The sequence below is a fragment of the Geotrypetes seraphini genome, chromosome 6, assembly GCF_902459505.1.
Source record: "Geotrypetes seraphini chromosome 6, aGeoSer1.1, whole genome shotgun sequence".
NCBI lineage: Eukaryota > Metazoa > Chordata > Amphibia > Gymnophiona > Dermophiidae > Geotrypetes > Geotrypetes seraphini.
Window position 1 is genome coordinate 189,888,711 of NC_047089.1, and position 18,380 is coordinate 189,907,090.

The window sequence follows — 18,380 nt, forward strand, 5'->3', positions numbered from 1 at the left end:
AAATGGTTTTCAAGGGTGATGATGCGGAGGAACTAAAAGAAATCTCAGTGAATGTGGAAGATATACTAAACCAAATTGACAAGTTAAAAAGTGATAAATCACCTGGACCAGATGGTATACCTCCCAGGGTACTAAAAGAACTCAAATATGAAATTTCTCACCTGCTTTTAATGATCTGTAACCTGTCGCTAAAACTGTCTTTAGTAGCTGAAGATTGGAGGGTGGCCAATGTTATGTTGACTTTTAAAAAGGGGTCCAGGGGAGATCCAGGAAATTAGACTGGTAAGCCTGACTTCAGTCCCAGGCAAAATGGTGGAAACACTTATAAAAAATAAAATTGTGGAACACATAGACAAACATGATTTAATAGGACAGAGTCAGTGTGGGTTCAGCCGAGGGAGATCTTGCCTCATCAATTTACTTGACTTGTTTGAAGGTGTGAATAGACATGTGGATAAAGGTAAGTCGGTTGATGTAGTGTATCTAGATTTTCAGAAAGCTTTTGACAAAGTTCTTCATGAGAGGCTCCTGAGAAAATTAGAGTCATGGGATAGGTGACAAAGTTCAGTTACGGATTAGGAATTGGTTATCGGATAGAAAACAGAGGGTAGGGTTAAATGGTCATTTTTATCAATGGAGGAGAGTAAACAGTGAAGTGCCACATGGACCGGTGCTATTTAACTTATTTATAAATGATCTGGAAATTGGAAAAATGAGTGAGGTGATTAAATTTGCAGGTGACACCAAACTGTTCAAAGTTGTTAAAACGGATGCAGATTGTAAAAAATTGCAGGCAGACCTTAGGAGATTGGAAGACTGGGCATCCAAGTAGCAGATGAAATTTTATGTGGACAAATGCAAAGTGATGCACATTGGGAAGAATAACCCAAATCACAGTTACCAGATGCTAGGGTCCACCTTAGGAATTAGCACTCAAGAAAAAGATCTGGGTGTTATTGTAGACAATACAATGAAACCTTCCACCCAATGTGTGGTGGCGGCCAAAAATGCAAACAAGATCTAGGAATTATTATAAATGGGATGGTTAACATGACTAAGAATGTTATAATGCCTCTGTATTGCTCCATGGTGCAACCTCACCTAGAGTACTGCATTCAATTCTGGTCTCTTTATCTCAAGAAAGATATAGTGGTACTAGAAAAGGTTCAAAGAAGAGCGACCAAGGTGATAAAGGGGATGGAACGCCTCTCAAATGAGGAAAGACTAAAAAGGTTAGGGCTCTTCAGTTTGGAAAAGAGACAACTGAGGGGAGATATGATTGACGTCTACCAAATCCTGAATGGAGTAGAACGGGTACAAATGGATTGATTTTTCACTCCATCAAAAATTACAAAGACTAGGGGTCACTCAATGAAGTTACAGGAAAATACTTTTAAAACCAAGAGGAGGAAATATTTTTTCACTCACTGGAATGCATTGCCAGAGGTTGTGGTAAGAGTGGATAGTGTAGCTGGTTTTAGGAAAGGTTTGGATAATGTCCTGGAGGAAAAGTCCTTAGTCTGAGTCCAAGGTAAGTACCCATACTGTACACAATAATTTAGGAGTCACACTACATCAAAAGGGAATCTCTTCGCAGGGGCTTAACAACAATAAGGTTTGGAGGGCTATGTATGTTAATGCACACAGTTTGGGCAATAAAATTCTGGAATTAGAGACTGAAATAATGAACGTAGACCTAGATGTAGTGGCACGGGTGGGATATGGTCATACCGGGCTACAACTTACTTCGTCGGAACAGAGAGGGCAGGTTAGGAGGAGGGGTGGGACTATACACTAAAGAAAATATCAAAACTACAAGAATCACGGATGTTAGATACACCGGGGAATCCCTCTGGGTGAACCTGGCCAGAGGGAACGAAAAATGCCTGTATCTTGGTGTCATATATAAACCTCCAAGACAACAGGAAGACAAAGATATAGAACTGATCGAAGATATAGAGAACATCACGTTGCGTGGAGATACAGTGCTGCTAGGGGACTTCAACATGCCCGATGCAGATTGGAACACACTCTCTGCCACTACCTGTGGCAGCAGAAGAATATTAACCTCCCTAAAGGGTGCACGACTCAGACAACAGGTATTGGAGCCCACTAGAGACCAGGTGATACTGGATCTGGTACTCACCAATGGAGACAGCATATCAGAGGTTTCGGTTGGCGATACACTGGCCTCCAGTGACCATAACATGGTATGGCTTAACCTCAAGAAAGGTTTCTCTAGATCAAACACAGCAACGAGGGTCCTCAACTTTAGGGGCACAGACTTCGAACGCATGGGACAGTTTGTCCATTGGGAGCTACAAAACCAAGCACAAACTGACAATGTGGAGACTATGTGGTCAACTCTGAAATCCACCTTGCACGAAGCAACAAATCTCTTTATAAAATCAGTTAGCAAAAGTTGGAGAAACAAGAGACCCCAGTGGTTCAGCACTGAAATTTCAGACCTCGTTAAAGAGAAGAAAAAAGCATTTATTGCCTACAAACATTTAGGTAAGTGGGAGGCAAAAGAAGACTATCTGGATAGGTCTAAAGCTGTCAAAAAAGCAGTCAGAGAGGCCAAGCTCCGGATTGAGGAGAATCTAGCGTGGAACATTAGGAAAGGGGATAAATCCTTCTTTAAGTATATCAGTGACAGGAGAAGAAACAAAGATGGAATAGAACGACTAAGGAAATCGGATGGAAATTATGCAGAATCGGATGCCATTAAGGCCGAACTACTGAATGAATACTTCTGCTCAGTCTTCACCTGTGAGGCGCCGGGATCCGGCCCACAGTTACGGACAAGGGAAAGCCAAAAAGACCCATTTCAAGATTTCGAGTTTACGCCCAGTAATGTCTACTGCGAACTATCAAGACTCAAAGTAAACAAAGCCATGGGACCAGAAAACCTACACCCCAGGGTGCTCAGATAGTTGAGTGAGGTCCTGGCAGAACCATTATCCACGCTCTTAAATCTTTCCCTGGGCACGGGAAGAGTCCCATTGGACTGGAAACAGCTAACGTTATTCCCCTCCACAAAAAGGGCTGCAGGACAGAGACGGCAAATTACAGACCAGTGAGTCTCACATACATAGTCAGCAAACTCATGGAAACACTGATCAAACAAAAACTCGATACAATCCTGGACGAAGAAAATCTGCGCGATCCCCATCAACACGGATTTACCAAGGGCAGGTCCTGCCAATCAAATCTGATTAGCTTCTTCGACTGGGTAACAAGACAACTGGATGCCGGGGAGGCCCTAGACATGGTGTATTTGGACTTCAGCAAAGCTTTTGATAGCGTCCCGCACCGCAGGTTATTGAATAAGCTGAAATCACTAGGATTAGGGGGGACACTAACTGCATGGGTTAAGGATTGGCCCAGCGGTAGACTTCAGAGGGTGGTGGTAAACGGTACCCCCTCCAAGGCGTCAGATGTGGCCAGTGGAGTGCCACAGGGCTCGGTCTTGGGCCCGATCCTATTCAACATATTCATAAGCGATATGACCCAAGGGCTTAGGGGAAAAGTATCATTGTTCGATGACGATGCCAATCTATGCAACATAGTAGGTCAAAACACTTTGCCAGATAGTATGACGCAGGACCTACTACTATTGGAACAATGGTCATCGACTTGGCAGCTCAGCTTCAATGCTAAAAAATGTAAAGTAATGCACCTGGGTAGAAGAAACCCGTGCAGAACTTACACACTGAATGGCGAGACCTTAGCTAGGCCATGGCAGAACGTGATTTAGGAGTTATCTTTAGTGATGACATGAAAACCTCCAATCAAGTGGAAAAGGCTTCCTCCAAGGCAAGGCAAATGATGGGTTGTATCCGTAGAGGTTTTGTCAGCAGGATGCCAGAAGTCATAATGCCGTTGTACAGATCCATGGTGAGACTTCATCTAGAATATTGTGTTAAATTCTAGAGACCACATTACCGGAAAGATGTGCTAAGAATTGAGTCGGTTCAGCGAATGGCCACCAGGATGGTCTCGGGGCTCAAGGATCTCCCGTATGAAGTAAGGCTGAATAAACTGTGGCTGTACTCACTTGAGGAACGAAGAGAGAGAGGAGACATGATTGAGACGTTTAAATATATCACAGGCAAGATCGAGGTGGAAGAGGATATCTTCTGTCATATAGGACCCTCGTCCACCAGAGGGCATCCGCTGAAAATCAGGGGAGGGAAATTTCATAGTGATTCCAGAAAGTATTTCTTCACAGAACGGGTGGTCAATCGTTAGAACGAACTCCCTCTGCAGGTGATTGAGACCAAAAACGTGTCAGAGTTTAAAAGTAAATGGGATATTCACGTAAGATCTCTAAGGATGTAAAGGGGGGTGGGTCAGTTAAATCAAGGGGGTGGGTCATGAGAGTGGGCAGACTTGATTTGCTATGGCCCTTTTCTGCCGTCATCTTCTATGTTTCTATATGGGGGAAGCTACTGCTTGCCCTAGATTGGTAGCATGGAGGATTGCTACTCTAGGTTTTTGCCAGGTACTAGTGACCTGGATTGGCCACTGTGAAGATGGGCTACTGGGCTTGATGGGCTACTGGTCTGATCCAGTAAGTCTATTCTTATGTTCTTATAGGTGTGTCATTATGGACGGAGGGATAATCTTCCCATGCTCGCAAGTTGTGCAGAAGGAATCCACCCAAGTTTTTTAATACCTCCTCTGTCATTTAGGGCTCTGCTGCTCCCTTCAGTTTTTCCTTTGCGAGCCGGAAGGAGTCTTTTTGATCTGCTCTGTTAATTTCTTTATTTTTTTCTGTGGGGGTTTTTTTTTTTTTTGCGGTTTTTGGTGGCTTTCAGTGCTAAGAGCTCCCCAGATTGGGGGGGGGGAAACTCTGCCTGCATGGAGAAGAAGCAGACTGAGATTGGCAGCTGACAGGCCAATCCCTCTGTGGTACCTTTTGGCCAGCATACAGAAATTTTTGTGGAGCTCGGGGTCCAGTCCCCTAGAAGCTTTGCTTGCCTACTGGGTCAAGCATCTGTAGGAGGCTAAGCGGGGCTTTTCAGGGTGCTGGCTGCATTTGCCCCCCCCCCCTTCACATGTGTAGGTCTGCGCAGGTTGAGGATCAGTCAGACTTCAGTCCAACTGGTAGTCCAAAGATTTCAGCATTTGGAGGACAGTTCCATTGAGGCAGTTATTTCTTCTCCAGCTCCAGATACTTTTAGAGCTGAGGCAGGCTGCAGCACATCCACAGCACAAGTCACAGTGAGTAAGTCTGTTACAGGCTATGGGGAAAATTGAGGTGCGGGGGTCTGAAAAAGCTGGTTTTAAAGGTTGTGCCCCTTCCTTTAGGGTTCCGTACCTCTAAAATAATTTTTTCTGTGCTTTTATGTTTTTAGTTAAAACTTTTTTTGGCACCAAAATGCTGCCACAATGGCCATCTTGGATTTCCTCGTGTTTTTTTTCCAAAGTTCTCCAGAACCTTCAAAACTCCTCGTTTTAGCGCAGAACTTTCAGGGATGGAGTCTTCAGGCTCTTTTATCCCTAATTCATGCCAAGTGTGCGCTGGCTGGACACCGGAAGAGTGCCCTTGCATCATGTGCCACGCAGCATGGAATGGGGGTTGCAGGAGCTTCGGACTTAGCCTCCCCTCTTGTCTCTAGGGCTGAGGAGACACTGGATGGTCTGCTTCCGGGAGAAAAAAAATCTTCCAGAGCCCCAGAACAGTGACTTACATAAGTATAGGAAACTGGGAGCCGTGGAGCACAGGGTACGCACGTTAGAGTCACCTAAAGGGGACCCTGCACTTCCTACTATGGCATTTTCTTCTGAATTTGTTAATCTGATGTGGTGAGCTTATTTGGATGACCAGTAGTAGAAGAATGCATATTTAAAATTGTGTCTTCTAGCGTGCTTGAACCCTTTTTGGAGTAATGCACTTTTGGTTTGGAGTATCCTGGATCACTGCATCCACAGGAAACCCATGCAACTTCTTTCAAACCTGCAAGCAATGGCATAGCGAGTGTGAGAGGCCCCTCCCTGTCCCCCCTGCCCCACGTGCACCCCTTCGCCATACCTTTTTAACTTTGGTGTGAGCAGCCACCAGTTTACTGCTTGAGTTGGCTACGACGCTCTTGCTGACATCACTTTCTAGGTCCCAGAAGTGATGGCGCCAAAGCCGATGCGGGGAGCGAATTGGTGACTGCTCGCGCCAAAGTTTAAAAGGTACAGGGGAAGGAAAAGGGCATGAGTGCGGCAGTGGAAGGAGTGGGAAGGGAGGGGGAGGAGGGGTGGCGGTGCCCTGAGGAAGATGGCGACCAAAGAGGACCCCCTTGTCCCCCACTCTTACTACGCCACTGCCTGCAAGAATCCTGCAGTACCCATTCCTATGTAGCTCTCTAATTTGAGCAGCAAGCATAAGTAAACCTAAACACACATACACGTTTGGCTGCCAGCTAAAATATGAACAAAGTTGAAGGTATCCTAAAACATGACTACAAAGATTTTTGATAGAGGCTAAGAAATGCTAAAATTACATTGGCTCCCCATATAGGAGATGTTCAATTTAAGCTAATGGCTTTAACCTTCAGTGTACCCTGAAATCAAAAGCTGAGCAATATATTCGAGCCAAGGTTGCTCATTAAGGAAATGTGCCAGAAGAAGTGTGCTTTTACTGTGGTAGCTCCTGCTTTATAATATAGACTTTCTGTAAATCTGTGGCGTGATCTAAACTTCCTGTATGAAGCAACTGAAGGTTTTCTTTTTCCTTCATAGTGGAGGTGAAGAGTGGCTTACCAAGGTGGGGGGCGGTCCGCCCCGGTGCACGCCTTGGGGGGGTGCACAGCCGGCTGTTCTCACTGCCTCTAATGCCAGCCCTGCAGCTCCGGACTCCCCACACCTACTCCCCCCCCATCGCTATTATTTTAAATGTTATGGAAGCCGCGGCGCTGTATCCATCGGAGGAGACTTCTAACCTCGGCCTGCCCCAGAACTCTTCCTGCAGCCACCGCCCGCTTAGGCGGGAACAGGAAGTTGCTGTTGCAGGAAGAGTTCCGGGGCAGGCTGAGGTTAGAAGTCTCCTCCGATGGATACAGCGCCGCGGCTGCCATAACATTTAAAATAATAGCGATCGGGGGGGGGGGGGGGAAGCAGGTGTGGGGAAGTCCGGAGCTGCAGGGTTGGCGTTAGAGGGACTAAGAGATGATGGTGCCACAGGGTCCCACATTGGGGGGAGGGAGGAAGAAAGAAGAGTAACCGAAGCATTGGCAATTTGGGGAGAGCAGGTGTGGGGAAGTCCAGAACTGCAGGGGAGAGTGTTGCTGTACCCAGCTGGAGGGAGAAGGAAGATGAGGGAGGAAATGAAAGGAGATGCCAGGGCTTGGAGGGAAGGAGGAAGGTATGCCAGACTAAAGGAAAAGGAAGGGGGAGATCTCAGAGCATGGAGGGGGAGGAAAGATGGAAGGAAAGGAGAAAAATGCCAGAGAATCAGGGAAGGGCAGATACCAGACTGTGGGGTGCGAAGGAAAGAAAGGATAAGAGAGAGATGCCAGAGCATAGAAGGAAGATGTTGTATGGAAGAGAGAGAAGGCAAACATTGGATGGAAAGGGTAGAGAGGGCAGTTACTGGAAGGGGAGACACAGAAGGTGAACAGTAGATGGAAGGGGTAGAGAGAGGGACAGCCACTGAATGGAAGTGTGGGGGAGAGAAGGGACAGCCACTGAATGGAAGTATGAGGGAGAGGGGGAGCAGACGCTGGAAAGAAGTGGGGAGGAGAAAGAAAAAAGAGCACATGCTGGATTGAGGGACGAGGATAGAGTTAGATACTGGAAGAGGTGAGGGAAAGAGGTGGCAAGCTTTAGGTAGACAGTAAAAAAAAGACATTGATGAGAGGGTAGTAAGAACGTAATCTAGACAGATGCAGAAAATAAATTGAAAAGGAAAATGAGGGAAAAAAGGGAAAGGGATTGCAGAGGAGAGGTGTGGGAGAGGGAAGGAGAGGAGAGAGATGCCAAACCAATGGGGGTGAAAGGAGAGATGGAAGGGGGAGGCATACAGTTTCTGGAAGGGGCATAGAAGGAGAGAAGATGCCATATAGGGGAAGAGAGATGGCAGACAGTGGATGGAAGGAAGAGAGTTACAAAAAGATGAGGAAAGCAGAAACCACAGAAGACAAAGGTAGAAAAAAATTTTCTATTTATTTATTGCTTTAGGAGACGTGTCACTGTTTCTGTGGTATTGCATTGTATGCAGAGTCCAGCTTCTTACTGTCTATGTATTTCTATTTTATCCCCCCTTTTACAAAACTGTGGAGCGTTTTTTAGCGCCAGCCATGGTGGTAGCAGCTCTGATGCTCAGAATTCTATGAGCGTCAGAGCTGTTACCACTGTGGGAGGTGTTAGTTTGTGATTACATATTCCATACTAGGCAAAGGTGTTTTCTGTGTTCTGTGTGTTCAAAAGACATGGTTTTTTGTTAGGCTTGACTGCAGGATTGATCTGTACTAATCTGGCTTGTTTAGTTTTACAATGGGTGTATTGATATTGTACTGCTCACTGCAGTATGTAAAATGCTGCCTTTATCTAGGTACTCATGTGTGATGTGTGGCTTGTTACTAAAAATCATGTTTTCTGTACAGATGGGGGAGGGGGGGGTCAAAAAATGATGGACACCGGGTGTCACATATGCTAGGTATGCCACTGGAGGTGAATGGTTTCCGGATGGAATGGTATCATGTGATGTTCTATTTATGTGTTTATTATAATCATCATTATGAAGAGATTAACAAGTATACAACAGTTCTGCTTCGTTTCTCTTTTCCTCCTTAGAGTTGATTTTCTTATGGTTTAGATCAGTGGTATCAAACTCAAACCCTTTGCGGGGCCACATTTTGGATTTGTAGATACTTGGAGGGCCGCAGAAAAAATAGTTAATGTCTTATTAAAGAAATGACAATTTTGAATAGGTAAAACTCTTTATAATCTATAAATCTACCCCCTCCCCTCGAAGTCCAGCATGTTCCCCCCTTCTTTGCAGAATCCTCTAACTTCCCCCTTGGCCTTCCGGTCTTAATTTCAGCTAATTACCGCAGCCTGCAGAGAGGGTCACCAGTGCTGTAGCGTTCCTTGCAGGCTGCCATCGGCCTCCCCAGCACATTCCCTCTGCTGCGGTCCCGCCCCTCCTCTGACGTCAGGGGCAATATCGCGGCAGAGGGAACGTGCTGCTGAGGATGACGGCAGCCTGCAAGATCCTCTCTGCAGGCTGTGGTAATTAGCTGAAGGTAAGAGCGGGAGGCCAGAGGGGAAGCCGGAAGATGCTGCAAAGAGTGGACAGCACTAGTACAGACCGCGGGCCGCAAAATAGTACCTGGCGGGCCGCATGTGGTCCCCGGGCCACGAGTTTGAGACCACTAGTTTAGATGCAATATCAATATTGTTTTTATAAACTGCTGTGTATAATTTTTCAGGATGCCAGTATATAAATGAAGATTTGCATGCCATACTGGAGAAATGATTTCATAGTATACAGTATATGTCAAGTTAGAAGGAATCTGCCCAATGTGATTTGAACTTGAAATTTCCTGAATGTATCAGTGTCTTGGGTATACGTACAATCCCAAAATAGCCTTTTTTTTTGTATAGAAGGAACGAAGGAAGATGATGGGAGAAGCACTTACCACACATACAGTACATGTAGAACTTAAGGTGCAGGAAGTGTATTAAGGGGTGTGGCAGTATCTGCCCTGCATTTAGTGCAGAGGACGGACAGTGCATGGGCCCATATTATATGCCTCAGCAGCTAGCATGGAGGCTTCCACGTTGTCTGCAGAGGAATGATAACACCAGCTCCAGTGCTAATAACAAAAAACCTCCATTTGTGGCAACACAATTTGATTTCCCCCCCACCAAGTATATAACTCGTATATTAATCCCCTTCCAAATCTGAACCCCAAAACAGACTTCCCTCATTGGAACACCTATCCTTCCCAAAATCCTAACACGACTTTTCCCCCAGCTTTGACCCCCCCCCCCTCATCAACTCTTATTAAGATAGTCTAGTGGAATGTACAATCCACTACACCAGGGGTGTCCAATGTCGGTCCTCGAGGGCCGCAATCCAGTCGGGTTTTCAGGATTTCCCCAATGAATATGCATGAGATCTATTAGTATACAATGAAAGCAGTGCATGCAAATAGACCTCATGTATATTCATTGGGGAAATCCTGAAAATCTGACTGGACTGCGGCCCTCGAGGACCGACATTGGACACCCCTGCACTACACCAACGATCACTGGAGCCTAGCATTTGAACTCCATGTTGGGTGCTTTTGGATAATCTACTGGAGCGAGCCCCCTCTGCTCCTGAACCATGGCTGGATTTTCAAAACAGTGGCTATGCTGTCTCATGGTACTGTAGCTAGGGGTGGTGGCGTGGGGGGGGGGGGGTCCTATATGGGGATGTATTAAAGAGGATGCTGATTGGGGCAATAGGTTTGGGTGCCACAAGCCAATGTTTTGTTTTGGTTTTTTTTTCATTTTGTTCCAGTGGTTATACTACCTGGTGCCGGTAATGTGGCTGCACATGAGCTTTTAGCAGCTTTGACAGTGTGCAATAACATCCCATGTGCTAGCTGTTAGCGTTGTCACATGAAAAAAGGAGATGGTTACTTCCCAAAACTTGGAAAATAGAAAAAAGAGCAAAGGAAGACTCTGGTGCTCAATGTCATTTATTGATATGTCGTGACTTGACACGATCGTGTTTCGGCCCAACAGGGCCTGCCTTAGGAGTCTATTATTAGAATGATGTAATATCTAATATCTTCCTAGAAATGGCATAAAACTCTTTCTTACAGTGTGGCAAATGGTTCTGCAAGTCGACGCAGCAATTCATATTGGAAAAAGTTGGCCCCGTATCTGAAACCGCACTTTTCCTCCACTTTTTCCTTTAATGTTTTGCTCCCGTGGAGGAAAAGTGCAAGTCACGACATTGAGCACCAATCTTCCTTCGCTGTTTTTTTCTACTTAGCTGTTAGCATTGACCACATGCTACCCATGCCCAGAGCCTGTCCGTTTCCTTCCCCAACTGCACTACATAGCATGGGATTTTTACCACACTGGCTAGTTTTAGCATACAGTTGCTGTTAGCATGGGTTCACAATAATGCTTAGCATGCACTGACACCTGTGCTAACTGTCTACCACACATTTGTAAACATGCCCTCAAATCACTTTATGATCATAGAAAAGTTGTCTAGGAAGCGTGTAGTGATCCTTCTGGGGTAGCTAAGTGCCTGATGTTGAGAGCTAATATAAACAGCCGTTGACCTAGCAGGGTTTGTGTTGCAAGCAGCTAAGTGTCACTGTCATCATAGGCTTACGCTGTGCCATATTCTACCACTGCAGGTCAGGAATGAAGATACTGCAATAGACTGTCGACTTGGTCTGAAAGAGGGACGCCCATTCTCTGGGGTGACGGCCTGTATGGATTTCTGCGCACATGCTCACAAAGATCAGCACAATCTCTACAATGGATGCACCGTAGTAAGCGACAAAAATGATTTTAGAGTTCTTTGGGAAAAGGTTTCTCATTTAGCTTTTGCTAACACGATAAAGGTCACATAGAGCTGGCAGGTTACTTGATTCTAAGAATGAGACTTTTCAGCCAGTCCTTTTTTGGAATTTACATCCCAAAACAGTATGTTATTTATAGTCCCCCGATTCTACCCATGAAATCATGACTGCTGATTCCATAATTCACCAACGCTTAGTATTTCTGATAACATTTCTTAACTACTCATTGTAAACAATGGACAAGATTTTCATTTCTTCTTTGCTGAGTTTGGGACCTCTTTGTTTTAGACATGAGTAGAGTCTGTAGAACCTACTTAAAGGCTTCTGTTTAGAAAACTTATTCTGTATACAGGGATGGGTTTTTACTCAAATCACTAATCTTATTTTTTTTTCCTGATTTCTGTTACTATGTTTGTTCTCCTACAAATATCAGGGTGGTTTTTCAGAAGACAGAAATGCCAAGTTACACAGTTCCAGGCTGGAGATTTTGGGATAGGCCTTGATTTCTAATCACCCCTTCCTAATGCATTATGGGACTGATTTCAATGCACAGAATCAGACACTACAAATCCCACACTGCTTTTTCATGTAAATTCAAAACCAGGACTGGCCAAAAGATGCCAGCCCAGAACTGGGTAACTCGGTCCTTGGCAGTGGCGTAGCGAGGGTGAGAGATGCCCGGGGCGGTGGCGCTCCTCCCCTGCCCTCTTACCCCCATCTGCTTCTCCCCCACCCCCTCCTGTTCCTCATGCAAGCCCCTTCCTTTCCTCAATATCTCTTTAATGTTCTCGGCACAAGCAGCAATCCCAATCTGCTGCCTGTGCCAGTGTCAGCTCTTCCTCTGATGTCATTTCCTAGGGGCAGGTCCAGGAAGTGGTCAGAGGAAGAGCTGGCACTGGCGCAAGCAGCAGGTTGGAGTTTCTGCTCACACTAGGAAAGTTAAAGGGGTATGGGGGAAGGGAAGGGGCGCGTGCACGCAATAGTGTGTGTGTGTGTGGGGGGGGGGGGGGGTCAGAGAGGAGGTCGGATGTCGGTGCTCCCACCAAGACGGTGCCCGGAGCAGACTGGCCCCCCTTACTATGCCTGGTCCTTGGCATCTCTATGAAGAAACATCTGGAGACAGATTTTTGACCTGTCCTGGTTTTCTCCCCTGCATCATGAGATTTGTAGTGCTCACTTCCATTCAACATCACTACATGTACAAAGAATGGCCGAGTGGATTGGTAGCAATACTGTGCACTATAATATGAAGGGACCTATTTCCTGGGTCAATCAAGGCTGAGATGCTGCAGAGAAAGCATTCATAATTGTTGGAGGGGTAGAAAGTTGTAATCATTGTACAGTGGTGACACCTAGTGGCTGGATTTAGAGCTCTTGATTTCAAGATTCCAGAAGCAGTTATGGTGCCTGGACTGTAACTGAACTGCCAAACTGAAGTGAGTTGGAAGGGAATATTAAAAAGGGAGAAAAACCTTCAGGTAGTTGCAAATGGAGGCTCACACCATCGAATCACAACTCAGGGGCTGACTGAGCTGGAAGTCCAAAGAACCTGTAAACAAAAAAGTGAGGGGGTGGGTGGAAATGGTTTTTTTTCAAAATGTTGAGTGCAGCCTAAATCTCCTACCGGAGGTCGGGTCACTAGTAACTGATTCTCTTAGGTGCTGACATTCCAAGACAATAAGAAGACAGTAATCTTGTTCCTAATTCATTGATCCTGTGTATAAAAAGTAACCCGACGATCCCAGAATGGGCTGTGCAAGGTTTAATTTATTTTTATTCTCTAGAGGCTCGGTATCAAATGAGGTTCTCAATGGTGAATTTTCCTACCTTGTTGATTCTCACTTTGTATTCAAAAGTAGCAGCAATATAGGACCTTGAACAATTAACAAAATCAAAAGAAGTCCACACACTGTTCAGTAATGCCCTGCCTCCTGTATTTGATGGAAGATTAGTTTGTAATCTGCTCCTGTGAGGCTGTCCCTGCTACAGCATGGGACCATTATTCACAGAGAAAAAAATACACATGCACATACAGATCTTATATAAGAAATACATTTCCTGCCTGTAGACAAAGATTCAGTGCACTCAATAGCAAAACAGCTTTAATAGTGTTTTGTAACATAATATTCTCTGGCTCTACTGAAAGTCCAACTGGACTACACAAACAGTAAAAGAAACAATTCTTTTTTTTTTTTTTTAATCTTTATTCATTTCAAATCTTAAATCAAGTACAATATTGACATTTATCAATTGAGCTTGCTGTGCTGGAGCTACCTCCCAGGAAAGGATGGTTCTTTCCTTCCCTGTGTGGTCCCTCATAAGTGAAGGGTTTAAATACTGGCATTGGTTTCTTTATTATTGGCTATCTGCTTGTATGGTTGGTGATCTGTCACAAAGGATAAACCTCCATCTTAGCGGGTTGTGACAGAATGCTTCCAACATCCATTTTTTTAAAGCCATGCCGTCTTTCTCAGTGACCGCATAGGTTCTCTCCAAAGGGAGGTTTCTGGCTTATAAAAGCCACTGGGTGTTCCTGACCATACGTCTGGACCAGAACTGCCACCACACCCATTTCTGAGGCATATATCTGTACTAAGATGAGGCAATTGAAATCCAGGCTTATTAGAACCAGTTCTGCGCATAGGGCATCGTATCTTGTGCTGGGTGTCTGCCAACTGATCCTCAGCTAGGACTTTGTAGCAGTTCAGGATTCAACAGAATTTCTACTCCAAAATATTCCCCCAAGCCTAACATAAGAGCATGCTGACTCAGATAAAGGTCCATCAAGCCCAAAATCATGTGCCTGACAGTGGCCAATCCAGGTTGCAAGTACCAGGTAGATACCAAAAAGTAGATCTGTTTCTCTTAGTTAATTTCCAACAGTGAACAATGTCTCTCCTAAGTAGGATTACCATATGGCTCCAGAAAAACGAGAATGGATTGAGACATCCAGATTTTACTTCCTTTGAAAGCAATAGAAGTAAGGAGGACAGATTGAGACATCTGGATTTTACTTCTGCTGAAAGTAACGGAAGTAAAACCTAGATGTCTCAATCTGTCCTCTTTTTTCTGGAGGCAAATAAAACAAAAAATCCAACAGAACTGCAGTGATATATCGAATCAAAGAACAAAAGAAAAAACTGCAGAAATGGTGTCCAAGACGTCAAGTCTTTAATGAACAAACTTAAAAATAATCATGATCGTAATCATAAAACAGTTTGTATCCACAAAGGTTGATGAACCTGGTTCTGGAGCCATATGATAACCCTAAGTCTACCTGGCTAATATGTATGATTCTCTAAAACTTTGGACTACCAATACTCTTTTATTATTAGACTCTTTAGCCCCATTACAAATTAAAAATATCACAGCAAGGAAATCAACCAATCCCTGGTTTACTCCAGAACTTTCTCTTATTAAAAAACAATTGAGATCACTTGAACGCAAATGGAGGAAAAACAAATCACCAGTTAATACCGAATTGTTTAAAGAACATTTTAAATTTTACAAATCAAAAATTACTCTTGCTAAAACTAAATATTACTCGGCCCAAATTCTGAAAGCTACTAATTCTTCAGTACTATATCGTATTTTAAACTCAATCACATACTCTAACAAGTCGAAAAATCATGAAAAGGAATCTAATCTTACTGCCCAAGATCTCTCAACATATTTTATCAATAAAATTAATAAAATTAGATCAACTTTCACCACAAATCAATTATTTAAATCTGTTAAAGAACAAATTGAACCCAGTTCACTTTCTTCAAAATGTTCATACTTTAAAATACCTAATCTGACAGAGATTGAAATCCTCATTAAGTCTATTAACATAAAAGGCTCCTTAGCTGACTCTATACCACCATTTCTTCTTAAGCGCTATTTTAAAATATTCGGTCCAGAAATTCTCACGCTTGTCAGTGAAAGTTTAAAACAAAGCTACATGCCAACACTCTGGAAAAATTCAACTATCCGTCCTATCATTAAAGATCAAAAAGTTAGTATTAATGACATGTCAAATTACAGACCAATATCCAATATTTCATTTCTGTCTAAAATAACTGAGAAAGTAGTTTTTAATCAATTATCAGACTTCATTGAAAATACTAACGTCTTACATCCAAACCAGACAGGTTTTAGGCAACACCACTCTACAGAACACTCATTAATAGGAATGACTACTTCCATACAATACTTCTTAGATCACCACCAATCAGTTCTATTAATTTCATTAGATCTTTCAGCCGCTTTTGATACGATCGATCATGAGCTCTTACTAAACAGGCTTCAGTCTATTGGAGTCACAGACCAGGTACTTTCTTGGTTCCAATCCTATCTATCCGATCGTACATCACATGTGTTATTCAATAATGAAACCTCTAATAATTTTTCTTCTACATTCGGTGTTCCGCAAGGTTCTATTTTGTCTCCACTTCTTTTTAACATTTTTCTTGCTCCACTCCTTACTCTATGTCAATCCATCGGCTTTAATGTTTTCGCCTACGCCGATGACATTCAATTATTACATCCTATTGATCCCACTAATCCTGCGGATTTCTTAACAATTAACACGAAACTTGAAAAAATATCTCAATGGCTAAATAACAATTGCTTAGCATTGAATATTAACAAATCAAACATATTACTCTTCCCCTGGAAAGACAACTTCAATCTTAACTTTCCAATCACTATCAAAGGTCACTCACTGCAAGAAGTTAAAAACATAAAAATCTTAGGAATCATATTTGATCATAAGCTTACATTTCATGATCATATCAGCAGTATCGTTAAATTCTCTTTTTTTAGGCTCAGACAAATTCGTTCTATTTCCCAATTTCTCTGCGCTAAGTCTCTTAAAATCCTCATTCACTCTCTTGTTATATCTAAGATAGACTATTGTAACGCTCTGTATAATGGTATTGCTCAAAAGGAAATCAAACGACTTCAGATTATACAGAATACATCTATTAAATTAATTACTAAAGCAAAGAAGTTCGACCATGTTACACCACTACTTAGGGATGCTCATTGGCTACCAGTTACACATCGGGTAATTTATAAAATTTGTTTGCTTACATTTAAGACTCTTTTCTTCAAAACTCCTGCATTTATCTATAAATATTTGATTCCATACTCCACCAACCGAACATTAAGATCCACAGAACAACATTTATTATCAATCCCATCTCTAAAAATCATAAGCACCCGTCGGCAGGTAATTTTCTCTGTATCAGCTCCCCAACTTTGGAATTCTCTCCCTATCTATTTAAGGGAAGAATCCAATATAGAAAAATTCAAAGGTAAACTGAAGAGTTTTCTCTTTAATGATGTTTTTGCTAATTAACCATCTAATTTTTTATCACAGTATATTATTTACTCATAAGCTTCATTGAAGCTTTAATTCTTTCCCTTTCCCCTTTTGTGCTTCCCTTATTTGTTCCTTACTCTTTAAACATATTGTAACTCTTCCCCATATTTTTCCTCACGTATCTTGTTTTTTAATGTATTGTCTGTCTTTTAATGTATTTTTCCCTCAAATTTGTAATTTTAGTAATTTGTAAATCGCTTAGAATTTGGATTAAGCGTTTAATCAAAATACAATAAACTTGATAAACTTGAAACTTTTTCTCCAGGAACTTGTCTGGTCCTTAATTTTAATTTTTTTATTTTTTAATCTTGCTGTGTTGTTTGCCTTGGCCATATCCTCTGACAACAAATTTCAGAGTTTTATTATGCATTGCATACAAAATATTTCTATGGTTTTCAGTCTGCTGGCCATGAAGTGTCCTCTTGTTTTTATGTTTGTCAGGTTAAACAACCGTTTCAAACAGAAAAACAAAAGATCATCCCATCCTTCTCAAAATTTTATAAACTTCTGCCATAACCTTTCTTAGTTGTCTTTTCTCCATGCTGAAAAGACAACCTGTTTAATCTCTCTTCGTATGGGAAATGTTGCATCAACTTTGTCATTTTTGTTGCCTTTCTCTAAATCTTTTTTAATATTACATCCTTTTTGAACCCTGGTTTCTCTGGTTCTCAGTAATATTATGCTGTTTTATTATCTTATCTGAGTTTATCAGGCTCATAATCAAAAAACAGAGGCATCCAAAAAGCATCCTAAATCAGCTCTTGGATGTCTAAGTGCCGATAATTGAAACCATCTTTCTGTACATCTATCGAGGCATTCCATCCTCTGTACATTGAGTATGAGATGGGCTTGGTGGAGGCATGTTATGGGCGGGCTTTAGGCAGTCTCAAGGGCAGGTTAGACATGGACGTCTTGCAGCAATAATCAAACATTTTGCAAGACATCCTGGATGGAACTTATACATTTGGAACTAGAACTGTTTTAGAAGGGTCTAAGTGCCACATAGGTACCCAAACTGACCAGATAACCACTGCAAGCATACACTCCTCCAGTGCTCACTGACCTCCCTTCCACCACACAAAAATGAAAACAAAAACAGCAGCATCTGGTAGGGGGAAGCCTAGTAGAGCTGTACACAGGTGTCTTAAATAGCCTGGTGGGTGGGCTAATGAACCATAGAAAGGAGGACCCAGGCCCATAAGCCACTCTAACCACTACATTTATGGTAGAATGTGTGAGCCCACCCAAAACCTACTATACTGCCATATAGGTGCCACCTGCAGTCATGAGTGCTATTGGGGTGGTACACAGGAGGGTATAGTAGGTTTTAGGGGGGATGGGGGGCTCAGCCTAACATTTAAGGGGGTTATGGTGAGATAAACAGCTGGCATCTTCTATGTGAAGCTCACAGCAGTGCCTTCTAAGGCATGGCTGCCCAGTCCGGTCCTCGAGATCTACTGGCAGGCCAGGTTTTCAGGATA

The 18,380-nt window shown here is 43.1% G+C and overlaps 1 protein-coding gene across 1 annotated transcript in view; it reads left to right on the forward strand.

Annotated features, from left to right (window-relative positions):
- The window catches only part of TET3 (tet methylcytosine dioxygenase 3), a 360,566-nt gene that overhangs the window by 324,883 nt on the left and 17,303 nt on the right, over window positions 1-18,380 (forward strand). Inside the window, 1 exon segment of the mRNA XM_033950022.1 lies at window positions 11,364-11,501. Coding sequence (XP_033805913.1) covers window positions 11,364-11,501 — 138 coding nt within the window.